This window comes from Oncorhynchus mykiss, chromosome 24, assembly GCF_057628025.1.
Source record: "Oncorhynchus mykiss isolate SJ-2025 chromosome 24, ASM5762802v1, whole genome shotgun sequence".
NCBI lineage: Eukaryota > Metazoa > Chordata > Actinopteri > Salmoniformes > Salmonidae > Oncorhynchus > Oncorhynchus mykiss.
Genome location: NC_143045.1, coordinates 37,696,132 through 37,717,711, shown reverse-complemented (window position 1 = coordinate 37,717,711; position 21,580 = coordinate 37,696,132). Strand labels below are relative to the sequence as shown.

At 50.1% G+C, this 21,580-nt stretch overlaps 1 protein-coding gene across 8 annotated transcripts; it reads left to right on the top strand.

Annotated features, from left to right (window-relative positions):
- Window positions 1-445: 445 nt before the first annotated feature.
- LOC110489558 (Golgi integral membrane protein 4) lies at window positions 446-21,220 on the top strand. 8 transcript variants are annotated; one of them, XM_090218935.1, is made up of 16 exons: window positions 446-1,867; window positions 7,504-7,578; window positions 7,697-7,746; window positions 8,051-8,101; window positions 8,601-8,751; window positions 10,868-10,950; window positions 11,125-11,208; window positions 12,728-12,946; window positions 13,032-13,286; window positions 13,550-13,842; window positions 13,984-14,060; window positions 15,805-15,881; window positions 18,452-18,604; window positions 18,981-19,040; window positions 19,549-19,623; window positions 20,030-21,220. In XM_090218935.1, exons 1-16 carry the CDS (start codon window positions 1,681-1,683, stop codon window positions 20,165-20,167), a joined length of 2,028 nt encoding a protein of 675 aa, XP_090075061.1. In that variant the 5' UTR covers window positions 446-1,680; the 3' UTR covers window positions 20,168-21,220. The 8 variants fall into 8 exon arrangements, with proteins under 8 accessions (XP_090075061.1, XP_036817032.2, XP_036817033.2 ...); XM_036961137.2 differs by having other exon boundaries at window positions 13,023-13,286; XM_036961138.2 differs by having other exon boundaries at window positions 8,048-8,101.
- The last annotated feature ends 360 nt before the right edge of the window (window positions 21,221-21,580 follow it).

The window sequence follows — 21,580 nt, the reverse complement described above, 5'->3', positions numbered from 1 at the left end:
CGTTTTTTGTTGTTGTTTTTGAGGCAAGATAACACACATGATGTAGTATTGTGTGCAGTATTTGGCAGGCACACAGTTTCAGCAAATATGTATTACAGATACAGTAATTTAAATGTCTATAAGCTATAAATATGATTTACAAACTGCTTATAAATCCGTTAAAGTCGTCCTTTTCCTTCTATAGTAGCCTTTGATAAATTGGTGGTTAGGTTCAATGGAATGCACAGTCTCTGCAACATATCCTGTGCATTTTGTCATTTAAATATTCTACGTCATACAGTATGCGTTAAAAAAATATATATACATATATATATATATATATATATATATAGAAATGTAACCTTTTATTTAACTAGGCAAGTCAGTTAAGAACAAATTCTTATTGAGAATTACGGCCAAACCCGGACAACGCTGGGCCAATTGTGCGCCGCCCAAGGGGACTCCCAATCACCGCCGGATATGATGTGTGTGTCCCAATGCTACGAGGTGTTTGGTGGGTGGAGATGGGCGTCGTTGTTGAGTCGAGATGAGGGCATCACGCCTTTTAGACGCGAGGGAACGAGCTCAGAGATTCTACAAATGTACTGTACTACATTTTCTCATATATAGTAGTACAGTGTAACGATAGGCCAAAACTGCCTATCCAATAGAAATTCCCGATCGCGCTTGTATGCAATGCCATTGGGACAGTGCCTTCCGGTCGATCGGTCGTCTCACACCGAACTGCGCTTGTAAAGGCTGTCAACTCAAAGGCATTCCTTCGATATAAAGTTGTTTTTGACGAAAATTAAAACGTGTCAGTTTGTCACTTTCTCGAGGTTGGAGTAAGAACATGTTCAACTACTTAAGACATAGTCTCTAATCTAGGTTCTGCCTTTTTATATTTCTAGAAAATGAATAATTTAGGAATTACTTTTTCACTTCTCTCATTGACTTCTCAAAAACCCCGGCCCAGTCTGTTTCACAAGCATTCCCGGAAGAATTGCGATGTTGCGCCTCTGGGGGTAGAAACTCTGTGCTCACGTCCTCCATCCCCCCCGCCCACACATTCCAAAAGGTGATTGACCGAACCCCGACGTGTCCAATGAGGAAAGTATTTTCGGCTGAGTGCGAGGAGTTTGGGATTTCATTGGGGAAGGACTTCCTTCGTAGTTGCTGTTGGATGGAAGTAGGTGACACGTAACTAAAATTGAAAGTGTTTGTAGGCCTCGTATATATCGGGATTTTGATTTCTGTTATACAGGGATGGACAACATCTGAACGCGTTGCAATGGGAATCTGTTACATCCGGTCTGGTTTTGTTTCCGAATAGAGTGAGCATTGCTTCTGCATTAATAAGCACAATGACAAATTCTGCTTCTCATGAAATATCGGAGAGAGTTTGCTGTGTGTAGTGTTGTCAAACGAAAATCCAAGGAAAAGTTTTTTTTAAATAAATTAAAAAACGGATTCCTTCGTGTATGTGGCTACGCCGTTTTGTGGGCCACAATGAATCCAACATATTCACTAAACTTGCCTCATCTTTAAAGTGTTTCTGGTTCCCTCTGTTTAATAATGCTTGGGGACGACTGAGGTGAGAAGGGGCTTGAGGTAGTTAATAGTAGAAAGTTTAGACGAAGTTTGCACACAAGTGACCCGACGATCGCTTGTGCAAGCGGCGGGGAGAGGAGCGATTCAATCATGGGGAACGGAGTGTGTTCTCGGAGGCAGCGGAGAATCTTCCAGTCTCTCCTTCTCATCACGGTGCTTTTCGGAATGATTTATGGCGGGATGATATCGTATGAGATGCACAATCAGTTGAAGAGGACTGAGGCGATGGCTGTCAAGTACCAGCAACATCAAGAGTCGCTCTCGGCGCAGCTTCAAGGTAAATATTTTCCAGAACAGAGGTTTGAACAAATAAAGGAAAGGGAGGCGAGAGAGAGGGTGACGTTCGAATGAGTGACTTGAATTTTGTACTTTTTATGACTTCCTTTTCATTCTTCTTTAGCGATATCTGATTTTACTCAAATAAACAAGTGCATCCGTTTTTGAAAGTGTCGAAATCGCTCTGTTTACTGTAATGGAGGGGGTGGGTTGAACTTGAGTTTAGCACATATCATCCCATATTTACCCTTTAGCCAAGCATAATACCGGCGCCTAAGATGTTATTTGGAGTTTGGTCGAGTCCCATGGAATGTCCTTTCTTGATAAATGATTTATGGCTGCAAAGGGTCGGACCCACCTGGTGTCCGAAGGCTCTGCACCTCTGGAACCCTCACGAGTCAGACCGGTCAGTCGCCTGGCATTCTAAACGCATAGGTCACTCCCTCTACAGCTGCTTTCTCTATGTAGGCCCTAGTCTGTAGATACACGGAACCGACAATTGTTATGTTTGGTTGTACAATTTGTGCTTTCTAGGTTAGTTCAAAACGTACACTTCAATTTTCATATACTTTGTTACATCACCTCGGTTAGCCTACACGCATGGTGGTTGTTCCGTGTTGTAAATGTGCTGTATGCACAGATGGACAGTCAATTAAGAATTCATGGACCCGCCACTCTGTCTGAGGTAACTCACTTCAGTGTCCGCTCATTGTTGTGGTGATGCTTTTGTTCCCCTCGCTGTCATTCAATATCTACTCTCCACTGTTGATAGCGTTAATGTGACCTATATTTAGAGATGGACCGTAACACAGCCTGTGGGGGAATATCGATTCACATTTTCCCCTTTTGACAACGGTGCAGCTGTTAACTGCCGTACATTACCAAGACTGGCCCCTTCACTCTGCCAACGACTCTGGTGACCAAGTTCCTCTCAGTAGCCTAGTTACTGTATTTACATGTTGTCTACTAGACAGTTGGCAGACAGTCTCACGCAGAGCAATGGACAATAACTGCATTGAAGTGAGAAGTCTTAAGTTGCAATCAAAGAGATTTATCAGTCAAATACACTGAACAAAAACATGTACATGTAACATATAGCGTTGGGCCTATGTTTCATGAGTGGAAATAAAAGATCACAGGAATGTTCCATATGCACATTTCTCAACAACAACAACAACAACAACAATTCGCAAATTTGTTTACGTCTTTGTTAGTGAGCATTTCTCATTTGGCAAGATAATCCATCCACCTGACAGGTGTGGCATATCAAGAAGCTGATTAAACATAATGATCACTATAGGTGCACCTTGTGCTGGGGGACAATAAAAGGCCGATCTAAAACTAACCGTTTTGTCAGACAACACAATGCCACAGATTGAAGTTTTGAGGGAGTGTGCAATTGGCATGTTGACTGTAGGAATGTCCTCCAGAGATGTTGCCAGAGAATTGAATGTTAATTTCTCTACACTAAGCTCTACAACGGCGTTTTATAGAATTTGGTAGTATGTCCAACCAACCTCACGACCACAGATCATATCTAACCACGCCAGTCTAGGACCTCCACATGCGGCTTCTTCACCTGTGGGATCGTCTGAAACCAGCCACCCGGACAACTGATGAAACTGTGGGATCGTCTGAGACCAGCCACCCGGACAACTGATGAAACTGTGGGATCGTCTGAGACCAGCCACCCGGACAACTGATGAAACTGTGGGATCGTCTGAGACCAGCCACCCGGACAACTGATGAAACTGTGGGATCGTCTGAGACCAGCCACCCGGACAACTGATGAAACTGTGGGATCGTCTGAGACCAGCCACCCGGACAACTGATGAAACTGTGGGATCGTCTGAGACCAGCCACCCGGACAACTGATGAAACTGTGGGATCGTCTGAGACCAGCCACCCGGACAACTGATGAAACTGTGGGATCGTCTGAGACCAGCCACCCGGACAACTGATGAAACTGTGGGATCGTCTGAGACCAGCCACCCGGACAACTGATGAAACTGTGGGATCGTCTGAGACCAGCCACCTGGACAACTGATGAAACTGTGGGATCGTCTGAGACCAGCCACCCGGACAACTGATGAAACTGTGGGATCGTCTGAGACCAGCCACCTGGACAACTGATGAAACTGTGGGATCGTCTGAGACCAGCCACCTGGACAACTGATGAAACTGTGGGATCGTCTGAGACCAGCCACCCGGACAACTGATGAAACTGTGGGATCGTCTGAGACCAGCCACCTGGACAACTGATGAAACTGTGGGTTTTGCACAACTGAAGAATTTCTGCACAAACTGTCAGAAACCGTCTCAGGGATGCTCATCTGCCTGCTCGTCGTCCTCACCAGGGTTCTTGACCTGACTGCAGATCGGCGTCGTAACCGACTTCTGAAGGGAAATGCTCATCTTCAATGGCCGGTGGCACGCTGGAGAAGTGTTCTCTTCACGGATGAATCCCAGTGTCAACTGTACCAGATGTCAGACAGCATGTATGGCGTTGTGTGGGCAGACTGCCCCGTGGGGTTATGGGATGGATCCTTTTTTTTTCGAGCTTGAGACCTGGGACACAGGGTTGTTTGTTCCTGGTACAACAGGGGTTTCTCTGGGTTTGAACACTGTTCTAGACTTGATTCAATGCCTCCTTCCCACTCTATCCTGCCTTGTCCCTTTACTTTCCTCCCCCAGCCTCTCTACTTCCACCCTTCTCTCTACCTCTCCTCTTCTCTCTACCTCTCCCCTTCTCTCTACCTCTCCCCTTCTCTCTACCTCTCCCCTTCTCCTCTACCTCTCCTCTTCTCTCTACCTCTCCTCTTCTCTCTACCTCTCCCCTTCTCTCTACCTCTCCTCTTCTCTCTACCTCTCCTCTTCTCTCTACCTCTCCCCTTCTCCTCTACCTCTCCCCTTCTCTCTACCTCTCCCCTTCTCTCTACCTCTCCCCTTCTCTCTACCTCTCCCCTTCTCTCTACCTCTCCCCTTCTCTCTACCTCTCCCCTTCTCTCTACCTCTCCCCTTCTCTCTACCTCTCCCCTTCTCTCTACCTCTCCCCTTCTCTCTACCTCTCCCCTTCTCTCTACCTCTCCTCTTCTCTCTACCTCTCCCCTTCTCTCTACCTCTCCCCTTCTCTCTACCTCTCCCCTTCTCCTCTACCTCTCCCCTTCTCCTCTACCTCTCCCCTTCTCCTCTACCTCTCCCCTTCTCCTCTACTTCTCCCCTTCTCCTCTACTTCTCCCCTTCTCCTCTACCTCTCTTCTGTCTCCCAGTGGTGTGTGTTTTTGCTTCACAGTTTGTCTCTGTCCTGACTTCCCCTCACCTAATCCATCAGGCCCCGACGGTCTTGACTGAGAGAGATGCATGGCCTAATCTAAAAGAGATCACTGGCACTGAGAAATTAACACATTGGAGCTGCACAGCTCAGACCACTCTCTCATGTCTTGGTGCCTGGTAAAGGTATGGTCCCAGTCTATGGGTATCTCTCAATAGTCTAACGTTTCTTCCTTTCCTCATTTCCTTTCCTTCACCCACACTAAGCTGAGAAGTGGACAGGTGGAAGTACAGGTCGGCTTCCTACCACCTTGTTGCTTCCACTCCCCTTGTGTCCAAATCAGTGGCGGTAATGAGATGTAGCCTACCCAGAATATGTGTTGTGTTAAAGGGACTTACTAGCACTGTTTAATAAGTACACAGTTTAAACCTGTGATGTTGAGTGTATGTACAATAGGCCTTTGTTAAAGCTACCTATTGTAATACAGTGATGGCACAGGCGCTCTGGCACAGGCGCTCTTCTGGCAAAGGCGCTCTGGCGACGGCACAGGCGCTCTGGCGACGGTACAGGCGCTCTTCTGGCAAAGGCGCTCTGGCGACGGCACAGGCACTCTGGCGACGGCACAGGCACTCTGGCGACGGCACAGGCGCTCTGGCGACGGCACAGGTGCTCTGGCAAAGGCGCTCTGGCGACGGCACAGGCGCTCTGGCGACGGCACAGGCGCTCTTCTGGCAAAGGCGCTCTGGCGACGGCACAGGCGCTCTTCTGGCAAAGGCGCTCTGGCGACGGCACAGGCGCTCTTCTGGCAAAGGCGCTCTGGCAAAGGCACAGGCGCTCTGGCGACGGCACAGGCGCTCTTCTGGCAAAGGCGCTCTGGCGACGGCACAGGCACTCTGGCGACGGCAAAGGCGCTCTGGCACAGGCGCTCTGGCGACGGTACAGGCGCTCTTCTGGCAAAGGCGCTCTGGCGACGGTACAGGCGCTCTTCTGGCAAAGGCGCTCTGGCGACGGCACAGGCGCTCTTCTGGCAAAGGCGCTCTGGCGACGGTACAGGCGCTCTGGCATTTCGGTGCTGCTATGATTTTCCAGGTTGTATTATACGGTCAACGTGCCAAGATATTTGACTTTGGTTTTCATGATGTCACTCTACCCCCTTTTTAAAGTCTGGAGAAACACTCGTTCTCTTATCGACAAAGACTAATAGTTTTTCTGATAACTTTTTGGAAATAAAGCTTCTCCTCCCAACCGTGCTATTCTGCTTGTAAAATTATTACTTCCTTTACCCACTTTGGGATTTGAGAAGAGGTGGGGATAGGTAAAGGTGAGAGGTCAATCTCAGGGACTGTGGAGTATCACACCTGACTATCATTCAGTGAATGGCAATGCCAGAATACACACTCTGAACCAATACAGAACACCCTCACACGTACAGTACACAACACAGCAAAGGATCTGTTTGCCTGTTCAAAGCCTATAATTGTGTGTGTGTGTGTGTGTGAGTGAAGTCTAAATGTTTGTATCATAGACAGCTTTCTGTTTAGCTTCCAGTCCAGATGGCCCAGTGAGAACATCCCCTCACAGTAACTCTTTCTCCCTCATCCTCCTCTCTGTTCTCTCTCTCCCTCATCCTCCTCTGTTTTCTCTCTCTCTCTCCCTCACCCTCCTCTCTGTTTTCTCTCTCTCTCTCTCTCCCTCACCCTCCTCTGTTTTTTCTCTCTCTCTCTCTCTCCCTCACCCTCCTCTCTGTTTTTTCGCTCTCTCTCTGTCTCTCCCTCATCCTCCTCTCTGTTTTCTCTCTCTCGCCCTCATCCTCCTCTCTGTTCTCTCTCTCTCTCTCTCTCATCCTCTCTGTTCTCTCTCTCTCTCTCTCTCTCTCTCTCTCTCATCCTCCTCTGTTCTCTCTCTCTCTCTCTCATCCTCCTCTGTTCTCTCTCTCTCTCTCTCATCCTCCTCTGTTCTCTCTCTCTCTCCCTCATCCTCTGTTCTCTCTCTCTCTCCCTCATCCTCCTCTCTGTTCTCTCTCCCTCCCTCTCTGTTCTCTCTCTCTCTCTCCCTCATCCTCCTCTGTTTTCTCTCTCTCTCTCCCTCATCCTCCTCTGTTTTCTCTCTCTCTCTCCCTCATCCTCCTCTGTTCTCTCTCTCTCTCTCCCTCATCCTCCTCTGTTTTCTCTCTCTCTCTCCCTCATCCTCCTCTGTTTTCTCTCTCTCTCTCCCTCATCCTCCTCTGTTCTCTCTCTCTCTCTCATCCTCCTATGTTTTCTCTCTCTCTCTCTCCCTCATCCTCCCCTCTGTTTTCTCTCGCTCCCTCATCCTCCTCTGTTTTCTCTCGCTCACTCATCCTCCTCTCTGTTTTATCTGTTTCTCAGTGGTGTATGAGCATCGCTCGCGTCTAGAGAAGTCTCTGCAGAAGGAACGTATGGAGCACAAGAAGGCCAAAGAGGGTGAGAGAGAGAGCAGACAATACTGTCTAAATTACTTCATGAAGAACATCAATCCTCAATCATACACTCTTTACAACCGTGGCGATTCCATCATATCTTCCCCTCCTTTCTCCATCAGATTATCTGGTGTATAAACTTGAAGCCCAACAGTCACTGAACACGGAGAAGGTAGGCCTTAGTCCTCAGCTCTAGTACTAATGACAGAAAGAGATGCTGTTAAATTCACCATTAATGTACCCATCTGGTTCAGTAGGACTGTTAAATGATTCTGTCTGACTGCCAACATCTGTCCAGACTGAGCAACAGTTCTATTCTAATGGTTTTATTAGGTCAGCAGCACTGATGTCACTTCCTGCTGTGGGCTGAAATGCCTCTGAGGGGTGTGTGTTTGGAGTTGTTGGTAATGTAATATTAAAGGACGAGTAGAGACGGGGATTGTAAATGTTTGTCGTTTTTGTTTGTTAAACAGCAGGACTCCAGCAATAAATTCAACTCTTTACATGGACAGCACCAGATGCTGAAGGTCAGTATCCACACACACACACACACACTGACCCACACATTGACACACACACACACACACTGACCCACACATTGACACACACACACACACGCACACTGACCCACACACTGACACACGCACACTGACCCACACACACGCACACTGACCCACACACACACACACACACTGACCCACACACACACTGACACACACACACACACACACACACACTGACCCACACATTGACACACACACACACACACGCACACTGACCCACACACTGACACACGCACACTGACCCACACACACGCACACTGACCCACACACACACACACACACTGACCCACACACACACTGACACACACACACACACACACACACACACTAACACACACACACACACTGACACACACACACACACACTGACACACACACACTGACCCACACACACACACACACACACTGACCCACACACACACACACTGACCCACTGACCCGCACTCTGTCCCTGTTGTTTTAGAAGCAGCATGAGGACCTGAAGAAGCAGCACTATGAGCTGCAGGAGCAGCATCAGATTCAGGGAGAGGACCACGGCAAGGCCTTGGACGAACACAAGGACCGCTTCGACAAACTACAGCAGACCAAAGAGATGGAAGTCTCCAAACTCAAAGGTGCACCCATTCACGGACTGGGATGGACGGACGGACCCACCCACAGACAGCGACTGACGCGCCCACAGACGGACCCACCCACCCTAACACCCACCCACAGACGGACCCACCCACCCACAGACGGTCCCACCCACCCACAGACAGCGACTGACGCACCCACAGACACGGACAGACCCAGAGCCAGTCAGTCAGCCAGCTACCCACCCACCCAGAGTCAGCCAGCTACCCACCCACCCAGAGTCAGCCAGCCACCCACCCACCCAGAGTCAGCCAGCCACCCACCCACCCAGAGTCAGCCAGCCACCCACCCACCCAGAGTCAGCCAGCCACCCACCCACCCAGAGTCAGCCAGCCACCCACCCACCCAGAGTCAGCCAGCCACCCACCCACCCACCCAGAGTCAGCCAGCCACCCACCCACCCAGAGTCAGCCAGCCACCCACCCACCCACCCAGAGTCAGCCAGCCACCCACCCACCCACCCAGAGTCAGCCAGCTACCCACCCAGAGTCAGCCAGCTACCCACCCACCCACCCAGAATCAGCCAGCTACCCACCCACCCACCCAGAGTCAGCCAGCTACCCACCCACCCAGCCAGAGTCAGCCAGCTACCCACCCACCCAGCCAGAGTCAGCCAGCTACCCACCCACCCAGCCAGAGTCAGCCAGCTACCCACCCACCCAGCCAGAGTCAGCCAGCTACCCACCCACCCAGCCAGAGTCAGCCAGCTACCCACCCACCCAGCCAGAGTCAGCCAGCTACCCACCCACTCAGCCAGCTACCCACCCACTCAGCCAGCTACCCACCCACCCAGCCAGAGTCAGCCAGCTACCCACCCACTCAGCCAGCTACCCACCCACCCAGCCAGAGTCAGCCAGCTACCCACCCACCCAGCCAGAGTCAGCCAGCTACCCACCCACCCAGCCAGAGTCAGCCAGCTACCCACCCACCCAGCCAGAGTCAGCCAGCTACCCACCCACCCAGCCAGAGTCAGCCAGCTACCCACCCACCCAGCCAGAGTCAGCCAGCTACCCACCCACCCAGCCAGAGTCAGCCAGCTACCCACCCACCCAGCCAGAGTCAGCCAGCTACCCACCCACCCAGCCAGAGTCAGCCAGCTACCCACCCACCCAGCCAGAGTCAGCCAGCTACCCACCCACCCACCCAGCCAGAGTCAGCCAGCTACCCACCCACCCACCCAGCCAGAGTCAGCCAGCTACCCACCCACCCACCCAGCCAGAGTCAGCCAGCTACCCACCCACCCACCCAGCCAGAGTCAGCCAGCTACCCACCCACCCACCCAGCCAGAGTCAGCCAGCTACCCACCCACCCACCCAGCCAGAGTCAGCCAGCTACCCACCCACCCACCCAGCCAGAGTCAGCCAGCTACCCACCCACCCACCCAGCCAGAGTCAGCCAGCTACCCACCCACCCACCCAGCCAGAGTCAGCCAGCTACCCACCCACCCACCCAGCCAGAGTCAGCCAGCTACCCACCCACCCAGCCAGTCAGCCAGCTACCCACCCACCCACCCAGCCAGAGTCAGCCAGCTACCCACCCACCCACCCAGCCAGAGTCAGCCAGCTACCCACCCACCCACCCAGCCAGAGTCAGCCAGCTACCCACCCACCCACCCAGCCAGAGTCAGCCAGCTACCCACCCACCCACCCAGCCAGAGTCAGCCAGCTACCCACCCACCCACCCAGCCAGAGTCAGCCAGCTACCCACCCACCCACCCAGCCAGAGTCAGCCAGCTACCCACCCACCCACCCAGCCAGAGTCAGCCAGCTACCCACCCACCCAGCCAGTCAGCCAGCTACCCACCCACCCACCCAGCCAGAGTCAGCCAGCTACCCACCCACCCACCCAGCCAGAGTCAGCCAGCTACCCACCCAGCCAGAGTCAGCCAGCTACCCACCCACCCACCCAGCCAGAGTCAGCCAGCTACCCACCCACCCACCCACCCAGAGTCAGCCAGAGTCAGCCAGACAGACAGGAGTGAATACTAGGTCTTTGTCTCCCTCTCCTGACTTGTAGCGATGTTGCAGTTTGGAGTTGAGAAGGTGTGTGGCATAATAACGTTGTAATAAATACTGTGTCTTTATGTCATTACTGTAGAGAATGTGAATAATCTGCGAGAGGAGAATAAGCAGCTGAGGAAAGCTCACCAGGACATCCGAGTCCAGTTGCAGGATGCACGGGTGAGTCCTGAGAATACTAGAGCTTGGTCTGAGTACGACCTGGAATTGTTTCTGTAAATGTGTACATAATGAATATGGAAAAAGCTATGTTAAGGTCATTGGAAAGCTAGGAGCATCCATCACCATGTTGTTTTTTATCATACTATATTGTTGTTGTTGTTGATAATATTACAGATAGTACATAAGGACTTGAAGGCTGCCCATGATCAGCTTGCACTGACGCTAGAGGACCACAAGAGTGCGCTGGTTGCAGCTCAGGTAGGGAGACACACTGACTGTTCTTTCTAACAGTCTAGGGACTATCCTGGTTTCTAACACGCTGTCTAGGGACTATCCTGGTTTCTAACACGCTGTCTAGGGACTATCCTGGTTTCTAACACGCTGTCTAGGGACTATCCTGGTTTCTAACATGATGTCTAGGGACTATCCTGGTTTCTGACACGCTGTCTAGGGACTATCCTGGTTTCTAACACGCTGTCTAGGGACTATCCTGGTTTCTAACACGCTGTCTAGGGACTATCCTGGTTTCTAACACGCCGTCTAGGGACTATCCTGGTTTCTAACATGATGTCTAGGGACTATCCTGGTTTCTAACACGCTGTCTAGGGACTATCCTGGTTTCTAACATGCTGTCTAGGGACTATCCTGGTTTCTAACACGCTGTCTAGGGACTATCCTGGTTTCTAACACGCTGTCTAGGGACTATCCTGGTTTCTAACACGCTGTCTAGGGACTATCCTGGTTTCTAACACGCTGTCTAGGGACTATCCTGGTTTCTAACACGCTGTCTAGGGACTATCCTGGTTTCTAACACGCTGTCTAGGGACTATCCTGGTTTCTAACACGCTGTCTAGGGACTATCCTGGTTTCTAACATGATGTCTAGGGACTATCCTGGTTTCTAACATGCTGTCTAGGGACTATCCTGGTTTCTAACACGCTGTCTAGGGACTATCCTGGTTTCTGACATGCTGTCTAGGGACTATCCTGGTTTCTTAACATGCTGTCTAGGGACTATCCTGGTTTCTAACATGTCTAGGGACTATCCTGGTTTCTGACACGCTGTCTAGGGACTATCCTGGTTTCTAACATGCTGTCTAGGGACTATCCTGGTTTCTAACATGTCTAGGGACTATCCTGGTGAAGAACAGGAAGACATGACTCTCAGAGCAGCAGTGTTGGTGTGTGTGTGTTGGGGCGGTGGGAGGATGGGGGTCAGGTGGGTTCGTTCACTACGGGGTTTCTGAGCTTGGGCGGCACATCAAAATCATTCTGAAGATAATCTGTCGGGAAAATCTAATGGGGGTGATTGGTGGGAGAGGGGGAGGGAGAGAGAGACATAAGAATTCTATAGCTTTGGCTGTCAGAAAAGGCATGGAGTCCGTTTTGATAAACAGGGTGTTGCAGCTTAACTGGTTCGGTCCATTTGATGTACAAGGGGGAGAAAGGACTGTACCACTAATTCTGGAAAAGGGGGGGGGGTGATATGACCTGGCCTAATGGTCCTTTGTTCAGATGTCTTGCCATCTGTAGGTGGGCTGTCCTGCTGCCTGCCTGTCCCCCTCGCACCACTGACCCCTGATCTTCTGGCTTGCTCGACGCCGTCTTCATGGTTCTGCCGACGCTGCCTCCTAACGCACTTCTAACCTTTGGCTAACCTTTGGCTAATGCAAGTTTGCAAGTGCCCTTCAATACATCCGACTTGAGGTTGTTTGCATGTCCTGGCCTCACTGTTTTCTTATGGTTTATTTAATGGTTGTCTGATGGTCTCTCCTCAGGTCCAGGTGGATGAGTTTAAACAACTCAAAGAGACCCTGATCAGAATGCCCAGCCTTCGACATGATCAAAACCCCTCCCACCAACATGCCCAGCCAGCTGCTGTGTTGGCCAAGCCCCATGAACAGGGCCCACCCTCTCCACAGTCAGCTGCCTTATTCGCTGAGCCCCGCGTAGAAGCACACACCCACGAGGAAGACCACAGGGACACACAATCCAGGGTACACTGTCTCACACATACAAACACACACTACCATACACTCTCATCCTCTTAACACACTGTGTTCTTCTAATAAGCATCTGCAGGAAGAGGAAGTGGGCAAGCCAGAGTTCCAGTCTCAGCCTGCCCAGTCCCGCCATGCCGAGAAAGAGGGATATGGGGATGCAGAGGGGGAGGCGGAGAGGAGGAGAGAGCTGGAGGAGGAAGAGATGGAGCAGGCGGGACAGCCCCAGAAGCTGGAGGAGGAATCTGAACAACCGCAGGAGGACGAGGGGTTGGAGGAGGAACAAGACCAGCCAGACGACAACGCTCTGGACCGTCAGAGACGCCAACCACAACTGGTAAGAACCACTTTAGAACCCGTTAGAATACAAGCTCTTTAAAACATCATTAGAACCCGTTAGAACTGTTAGAATACAAGCTCTTTAAAACATCATTAGAACCCGTTAGAACTGTTAGAATACAAGCTCTTTAAAACATCATTAGAACCCGTTAGAATACAAGCTCTTTAAAACATCATTAGAACCCGTTAGAACTGTTAGAATACAAGCTCTTTAAAACATCATTAGAACCTGTTGTCTCATTGTCTGTCTGGTTTCCCCAGGATCCACAAAATGACATCCACCTCGTCCCTGAGACCCACCTTCAGCAGGAGGCCCACGTGACCCAGGAGCGGGTGAAGTCCGCCTACGAGCAGCAGCAGGAGCAGCAGCGCCTGGAGGCTGAGAGGACCCAGAGGACGAGGGAGCTCCAGCTGCGCCAGGAGGCCCTGCTGGCCCAGAGAATGACCGTGCAGAGGGAGAGAGAGCTGCGTCTGCGAGCTCAGCGCGCGAGAGAGGAGGAGCAGCATCGAGAGGCGGACCGTCGGGAACAGCTGCTGAAGGAGGAGCAGATCAGGTCAGGGGGCAGGGGTCACAGGTTATGTAGAGGTCACGAAGGTCTCGGTTCAATTCATCAATTACTTATTGAAAAGAGTTTGACCCCACAACATGCTCATGGAATGGTGTTCCATTGTGTTGTAATGTTAATGTTGCTCAGGAAGAAGAGTAACTATGAGAACGTAGACAATGACATCGTCCAAGGTGATGAAGAACCTCATACTGATGACGACGAAGGTGAGAGAATCAATCAAACTCGTCAAACATTTTCCGTCTGGATTCTGGAAGCATTATTAAAGAGGGAGACCGATATAGACCGTTACACACTATGTTTTATTCTATGAATTTGTCTGAAATAAGGCCTTGACAAGTGTGATTGCATACAGTGCATTGCCGAAGTATTCAGACCCCTCCCCTTATTCAGACCCCTCCCCTTATTCAGACCCCTCCCCTTATTCAGACCCCTCCCCTTATTCTAAAATGGATTTGATAAATTAAGAAAATCCTCAGCAATCTACACACAATACCCCATAATGACAAAGAGAAAACATGTTTTTACAAATGTTTGCTCATTTATTCAATTTTTTTTTTTTTAAACATGAGTATTCAGACCCTTTGCTATGAGACTCGAAATGGAGGTCAGGTCCATCCTGTTTCCATTGATCATCTTTGAAGATGTTTCTACAACTTGATTGGAGTCCACCTGTGGTAAATTCAATTGATTGGACCTGATTTGGAAAGGCACACCTGTCTATATAAGGTCCCACAGTTGACAGTGCATGTCAGAGTAAAAACCAAGCTGTGAGGTTGAAGGAATTGTCCGTAGAGCTCCGAGACAGGATTGTGTCGCGGTTCAGATCTGGGGAAAGGTACCAAAACATTTCTGCAGCATTGAAGGTCTCCAAGAACACAGTGGCATCCATTCTTAAATGGAAGAAGAGTCTTCCTAGAGTTGGCCACCCGGCCAAACTGAGCAATCAGGTGAGAAAGGCCTTGGTTAGGGAGGTGTCCAAGAACCCAATGGTCACTCTGACAGAGTTCCTCTGAGAACCTTCCAGAATGGCAACCATCTCTGCAGCACTCCACCAATCAGGCCTTTATAGAAGAGTGGCCAGACAGAAGCCACTCCTCAGTGAAAGGCACATAACAGCCCGCTTGGAGTTTGCCAAAAGGCACCTAAAGTACTCCCAGACCTTGAGAAACAAGATTTCCTGGTCTGATGAAACCAAGATTGAACTCTTTGGCCTGAATGCCAAGCTTCATGTCTGGAGGAAACCTGGCACCATCCCTACGGTAAAGCATGGTGGTGGCAGCATCATGCTGTGGGGATGTTTTTCAGCGGCAGGGACTGGGAGACTAGTCAGGATCGAGGGAAAGATGAACAGAGTAAAATACAGAGAGATCCTTGATGAAATCCTGCTCTAGAGGACTCAGGACCACAGACTGGGGCGAAGGTTCACCTTCCAACAGGACAATGACCCTAAGCACACAGCCAAGACAACGCAGGAGTGGCTTCGGGACAAGTCTCTGAATGTCCTTGAGTGGCCCAGCCAGAGTCCGGACTTGAACCAGATCAAACATATCTGGTGAGACCTGAAAATAGCTGTGCAGCGACGCTCCCCATCCAACCTGGCAGAGCTTGAGAGGATCTGCAGAGAATAATGGGAGAAACTCCCCAAATACAGGTATGCCAAGCTTATAGCGTCATACCCAAGAAGACTCAAGGGTGTAATCACTGCCAAAGGTGCTTCAACAAAGTACTGAGTAAAGGGTCTGAATACTTATGTAAATGTCATTTTATTTTTATGTAAATGTGAAAAGAAAAAAAAAATCTGAACCATTTTATGCTTTTGTCATTATGGGGTATTGTGTGTAGAATTTAACCCATTTCAGAATAAGGCAGTAACGTAACAAAATGTGGGAAAAGTCAAGGGGTCTGAATTCTTTACATGCTTATCTGGCTGGCTTGCGGTATGTACAGAGAGGGACCCTCACATGGAGCATGATGAGGAGGAGCAAGATGAGGAGGACCACCGCCGAGTACCACAACTACAGGAGGTGAGACGAGTCTTTAGATCAGTCTACCTGATTTCAATGATCCACCGACAGTCATATGGTCCATAACCACTAGGCTACCTGCCTCCTCTACACTCTAACCACTAGGTTACCTGCCTCCTCTACACTCTAACCACTAGGCTACCTGCCTCCTCTACACTCTAACCACTAGGCTACCTGCCTCCTCTACACTCTAACCACTAGGCTACCTGCCTCCTCTACATTCTAACCACTAGGCTGCCTGCCTCCTCTACACTCTAACCACTAGGCTACCTGCCTCCTCTACACTCTAACCACTAGGTTGCCTGCCTCCTCTACACTCTAACCACTAGGCTACCTGCCTCCTCTACACTCTAACCACTAGGCTACCTGCCTCCTCTACACTCTAACCACTAGGCTACCTGGCTCCTCTACACTCTAACCACTAGGTTGCCTGCCTCCTCTACACTCTAACCACTAGGCTACCTGCCTCCTCTACACTCTAACCACTAGGCTACCTGCCTCCTCTACACTCTAACCACTAGGTTGCCTGCCTCCTCTACACTCTAACCACTAGGCTACCTGCCTCCTCTACACTCTAACCACTAGGCTACCTGCCTCCTCTACACTCTAACCACTAGGTTGCCTGCCTCCTCTACACTCTAACCACTAGGCTACCTGCCTCCTCTACACTCTAACCACTAGGCTACCTGCCTCCTCTACACTCTAACCACTAGGCTACCTGCCTCCTCTACACTCTAACCACTAGGCTACCTGGCTCCTCTACACTCTAACCACTAGGCTACCTGCCTCCTCTACACTCTAACCACTAGGCTACCTGCCTCCTCTACACTCTAACCACTAGGCTACCTGCCTCCTCTACACTCTAACCACTAGGCTACCTGGCACCTCTACACTCTAACCACTAGGCTACCTGCCTCCTCTACACTCTAACCACTAGGCTACCTGCCTCCTCTACATTCTAACCACTAGGCTGCCTGCCTCCTCTACACTCTAACCACTAGGCTACCTGCCTCCTCTACACTCTAACCACTAGGCTACCTGCCACCTCTACACTCTAACCACTAGGCTACCTGCCTCCTCTACACTCTAACCACTAGGCTACCTGCCTCCTCTACACTCTAACCACTAGGTTACCTGCCTCCTCTACACTCTAACCACTAGGCTACCTACCTCCTCTACACTCTAACCACTAGGCTGCCTGCCTCCTCTACACTCCTCTAATCACTAGGCTACCTGCCTCCTCTACACTCCTCTAATCACTAGGCTACCTACCTCCTCTACACTCTAACCACTAGGCTATCTGCCACCTCCACACTCTAACCACTAGGCTACCTGCCTCCTCTACACTCTAACCACTAGGCTACCTGCCTCCTCTACACTCTAACCACTAGGCTACCTGCCTCCTCTACACTCTAACCACTAGGCTACCTGCCTCCTCTACACTCTAACCACTAGGTTACCTGCCTCCTCTACACTCTAACCACTAGGCTACCTGCCAGCTCTACACTCTAACCACTAGGCTGCCTGCCACCTCTACACTCTAACCACTAGGCTACCTGCCTCCTCTACACTCTAACCACTAGGTTGCCTGCCTCCTCTACACTCTAACCACTAGGCTGCCTGCCTCCTCTACACTCTAACCACTAGGCTACCTGCCTCCTCTACACTCTAACCACTAGGCTACCTGCCTCCTCTACACTCTAACCACTAGGCTACCTGCCTCCTCTACACTCTAACCACTAGGCTACCTGCCACCTCTACACTCTAACCACTAGGCTACCTGCCTCCTCTACACTCTAACCACTAGGCTGCCTGCCACCTCTACACTCTAACCACTAGGCTACCTGCCTCCTCTACACTCTAACCACTAGGCTGCCTGCCTCCTCTACACTCTAACCACTAGGCTACCTGCCTCCTCTAGACTCTAACCACTAGGTTACCTGCCTCCTCTAGACTCTAACCACTAGGCTACCTGCCTCCTCTACACTCTAACCACTAGGCTACCTGCCTCCTCTACACTCTAACCACTAGGCTGCCTGCCACCTCTACACTCTAACCACTAGGCTACCTGCCTCCTCTACACTCTAACCACTAGGCTGCCTGCCTCCTCTACACTCTAACCACTAGGCTACCTGCCTCCTCTACACTCTAACCACTAGGCTGCCTGCCTCCTCTACACTCTAACCACTAGGCTGCCTGCCTCCTCTACACTCTAACCACTAGGCTGCCTGCCTCCTCTACACTCTAACCACTAGGCTGCCTGCCTCCTCTACACTCTAACCACTAGGCTGCCTGCCTCCTCTACACTCTAACCACTAGGCTACCTGCCTCCTCTACACTCTAACCACTAGGCTACCTGCCTCCTCTACACTCTAACCACTTTCCCTGCCTGATACAAACATCAGCCTCAACCATAGCCACAGTCCCTTGGGTGTTGTCTAGTGTTCTTTCCCTGTCTGCGTGCGCATGGATAGTAAAACCAGAAAGACCCACCCCCTATCTGAACTGTGATCTGCACAGTTTCACGCGCAACACACTGACACTCTCTCTCCTTCCCTCCCGTCCTGCAGGGGGCGGTAGAGGGCGACCCAGAGGATGACCCTAATAACCAGGGAGAGGATGAGTTTGACGTGGCAGAGGAGCAGCATCTTCAGCATAGGGAGGAAGAGGAGGCAGACACGCACCCTAACCCCAATCACCCAGCCGTAGACGAGGAACTGGTGGTGAGAGGAGGGAGGGAGGAAATGAGGGATTAGAGAGAGAGGGGGAGAAAGGAAGGAAGGAAGGAGACGACAGTTGGAAATCGTCTGAGATATGAGGATGATAAACTTGGTGGTGAGAGGAGGGAGGGAGGAAATGAGGGATTATAGAGAGAGAGAGGGAGGGAGGAAGGAGATGACAGTTGGAAATCGTCTGAGATATGAGGATGATAAACTTGGTGGTGAGAGGACGGAGGGAGGAAGGAAGGAAGGAAGGAGACAACAGTTGGAAATCATCTGAGATATGAGGATGATAAACTTGGCCTGACACATGCAACGGGTAAAAGTTGTTCCAGCGACCTTGACATGGTAACAGTTGTCATGGTTTCTGTGTTTACAGATGGCGGTAAACCCCGACCAGCAGGAAGACAACCGGGATGAGATGTATCCGGAGGACGAGGTACACACACACACACTACTCTCTCACACACACACACACACACACACACACACACTACTCTCTCACACACACTTCACACACACACACACACTACACTCTCACACTCACACACACACACTACACTCTCACACTCACACACACACACTACACTCTCACACTCACACACACACACTACACTCACACTCACACTCACACTACACACACACACTACACTCACTCACACACACACACACACACACTCACACTCACACTACACACACACACTACACACACACACTACACACACACACACACACACACACACACACACACACACACACACACACACACACACACACACACACACACACACACTACTCTCACACACACACACTACTCTCTCTCTCACACACACACACACACACTACTCTCACACACACACACTACTCTCACACACACACACACTACTCACACACACAGGTCTAAACATAGGGAGAAGACATGGTCTGATGGTGGTTAACCCTGTTAGGTACAGGAGGATTTGGCCGGGGGGCAGAAGAGGGAGGAGGAGGAGGAGCCATACAACGAGGAGAACGAAGAACACGTGAGTCTAGAACACTATGGAATATTGTACGTTGGACCCCTGAGTGGGAAAACGACTGTGGGTTTGGCCTGTTAAACACACTTTCTTTAGGGTCTCTGGGCGTGTCTGATCACCCCCAAGCTCGTTCTGGGGGTGTGTGTGTGTGCCTCTCCCCTATCTAAACACTAGTAAATGATCTGACACTGCTCCACAATGGTAGTCTGTCACCGGTCCACCATACTTGCCTCAATGTTCTAGAATGTTGGCCTGTATTCCATGTTCTCACATTACTGCTCTAGAACATTCCATCGGTGGCAGTTCCTAGAGTCACGTGTATATATTTGGCTGCTCTAGTGTAGAACATTGCTCCACTCCACTTCCTGTCTATGGTTCTACCCAACTGGGGACTGTGTTTGTTCTGCTACAGGAAGAAGTGAAAGAGCAAGAGGTCCCAGCAGAGAAAGAGAGAGAACACAGGACAGGAGAGATCCACGAGGAGGAGGAGAACTACGAAGACGAGGTGGGGGTTGGACGGGACGAGCGGCCCAATCGAAGGGAGATGTGAGCTGGACAGAGACATTGACCAATGAGAGTGCCTTTCCCCATCACTGGGAGCCAATCAGATCTCACTATTGTTCCCTCTAAAGGAGTAAAATCAGGCACCCACTCGGCATTCCGATTGGAATTCTATTGGAATGTCTGTTGGACATGGGATGGTATTCCCTTTAGTTTGTGTGTGGGACTGGGACAAAGATTTTGGTTTATTAGTATTTCTCCTTTGCAAAGATAATCCATCCACTTGACAGGTTTTTCATATCATGAAGCTGATTAAACAGCATTGTCATTTTACAGGTTTTCACCTTGTGCTGGGGACAGTAAAAGGCCACACTAAAATGTGCAGTTTTGTCACAACACAATGCCACAGATGTGTCAAGTTTTGAGGGAGCGTTCAGTTGGCATGATGACAGCAGGAATGTCCACCAGAGCTGCTGCCAGAGCATTTCATGTTCATTTCTCTACCATAAGCCACCTCCAATGTCGTTTTTAGAGATTTTGGCACCACCTCAGACCATGTGTAACCACGCCAGTCCAAGACTTCCACTTCCGGCTTCTTCACCTGCGTGATCTTCTGAGACTAGCTACCGGGACAGCTGTTCAGACTAGGGAGTATTTCTGTCTGTAATAAAGCCATTTTTGGGGGGGGGGGGAAACTCATTCTGACTGGCTGAACCTGGGAGGGCATAGGCCCACCCACTTGCAAGCCAGGCCCACCCATGGCTGAGCCCCTGTCCAGTCATGTGAAATCCATAGATTAGGGCCTAATGAATATATTTCAATTGACTGATTTCCTTAAATGAACTGCAACTCAGTAAAATCGTAGACATTTTTGCATGTTGCCTTTAAAAAAAACTAAAAGTTGTGTGTGTACAAACATACACGCACACATACACACACACACACACACGTCTTTCCATCTATTGACCTATCAGACAGACATGAGAAAGTCATGTTGCTGTACACTGTCTGTTTGTGCCCAGAAAGAGATGGAAGATTTGTGTCTATTTGAGTGTCAGTCTTTTTTAATTCGTTCTGTAAAAAAAAAAATGTTTACACCAAATTCCTCTCAATGTACGTTTTTAGTAGGACATACTTTCCAGTCTTCTGTTGTATTTATTGTCGATATGATATATATGACAATCCTTATGGGTGGATCTGAAAATGTTTCTCCAATGTTCTCAAATCGTCATGAAACCGACTGTGTCCTTACTGCAGGAAATAACTGCTGTATCACGGATGACAACAGTAGGAGAGCCGCTCATTTTCATTCTTCCGTTTGACTTGTCGACGTTGCTGGTCCTCTTGTTACTAGCTGAGTACGCATTGCCAGTGGATCACAGGTCCTTTTCATAGTGTAGTTGACCTGTTGACCTGGATGTAAATCACAAATATCCACTTGACCCGTTCACCCGATCCTTAA

Excerpts from the sequence above, each read along its gene's own strand:
- LOC110489558 (XM_036961135.2), top strand. The coding sequence starts at position 1,681 with ATGGGGAACGGAGTGTGTTCTCGGAGGCAGCGGAGAATCTTCCAGTCT. Across the intron at positions 19,041-19,548 it reads AGATGTATCCGGAGGACGAG|GTACAGGAGGATTTGGCCGG; the intron begins GTACACACACAC and ends TAACCCTGTTAG. Across the intron at positions 19,624-20,029 it reads ACGAGGAGAACGAAGAACAC|GAAGAAGTGAAAGAGCAAGA; the intron begins GTGAGTCTAGAA and ends GTTCTGCTACAG.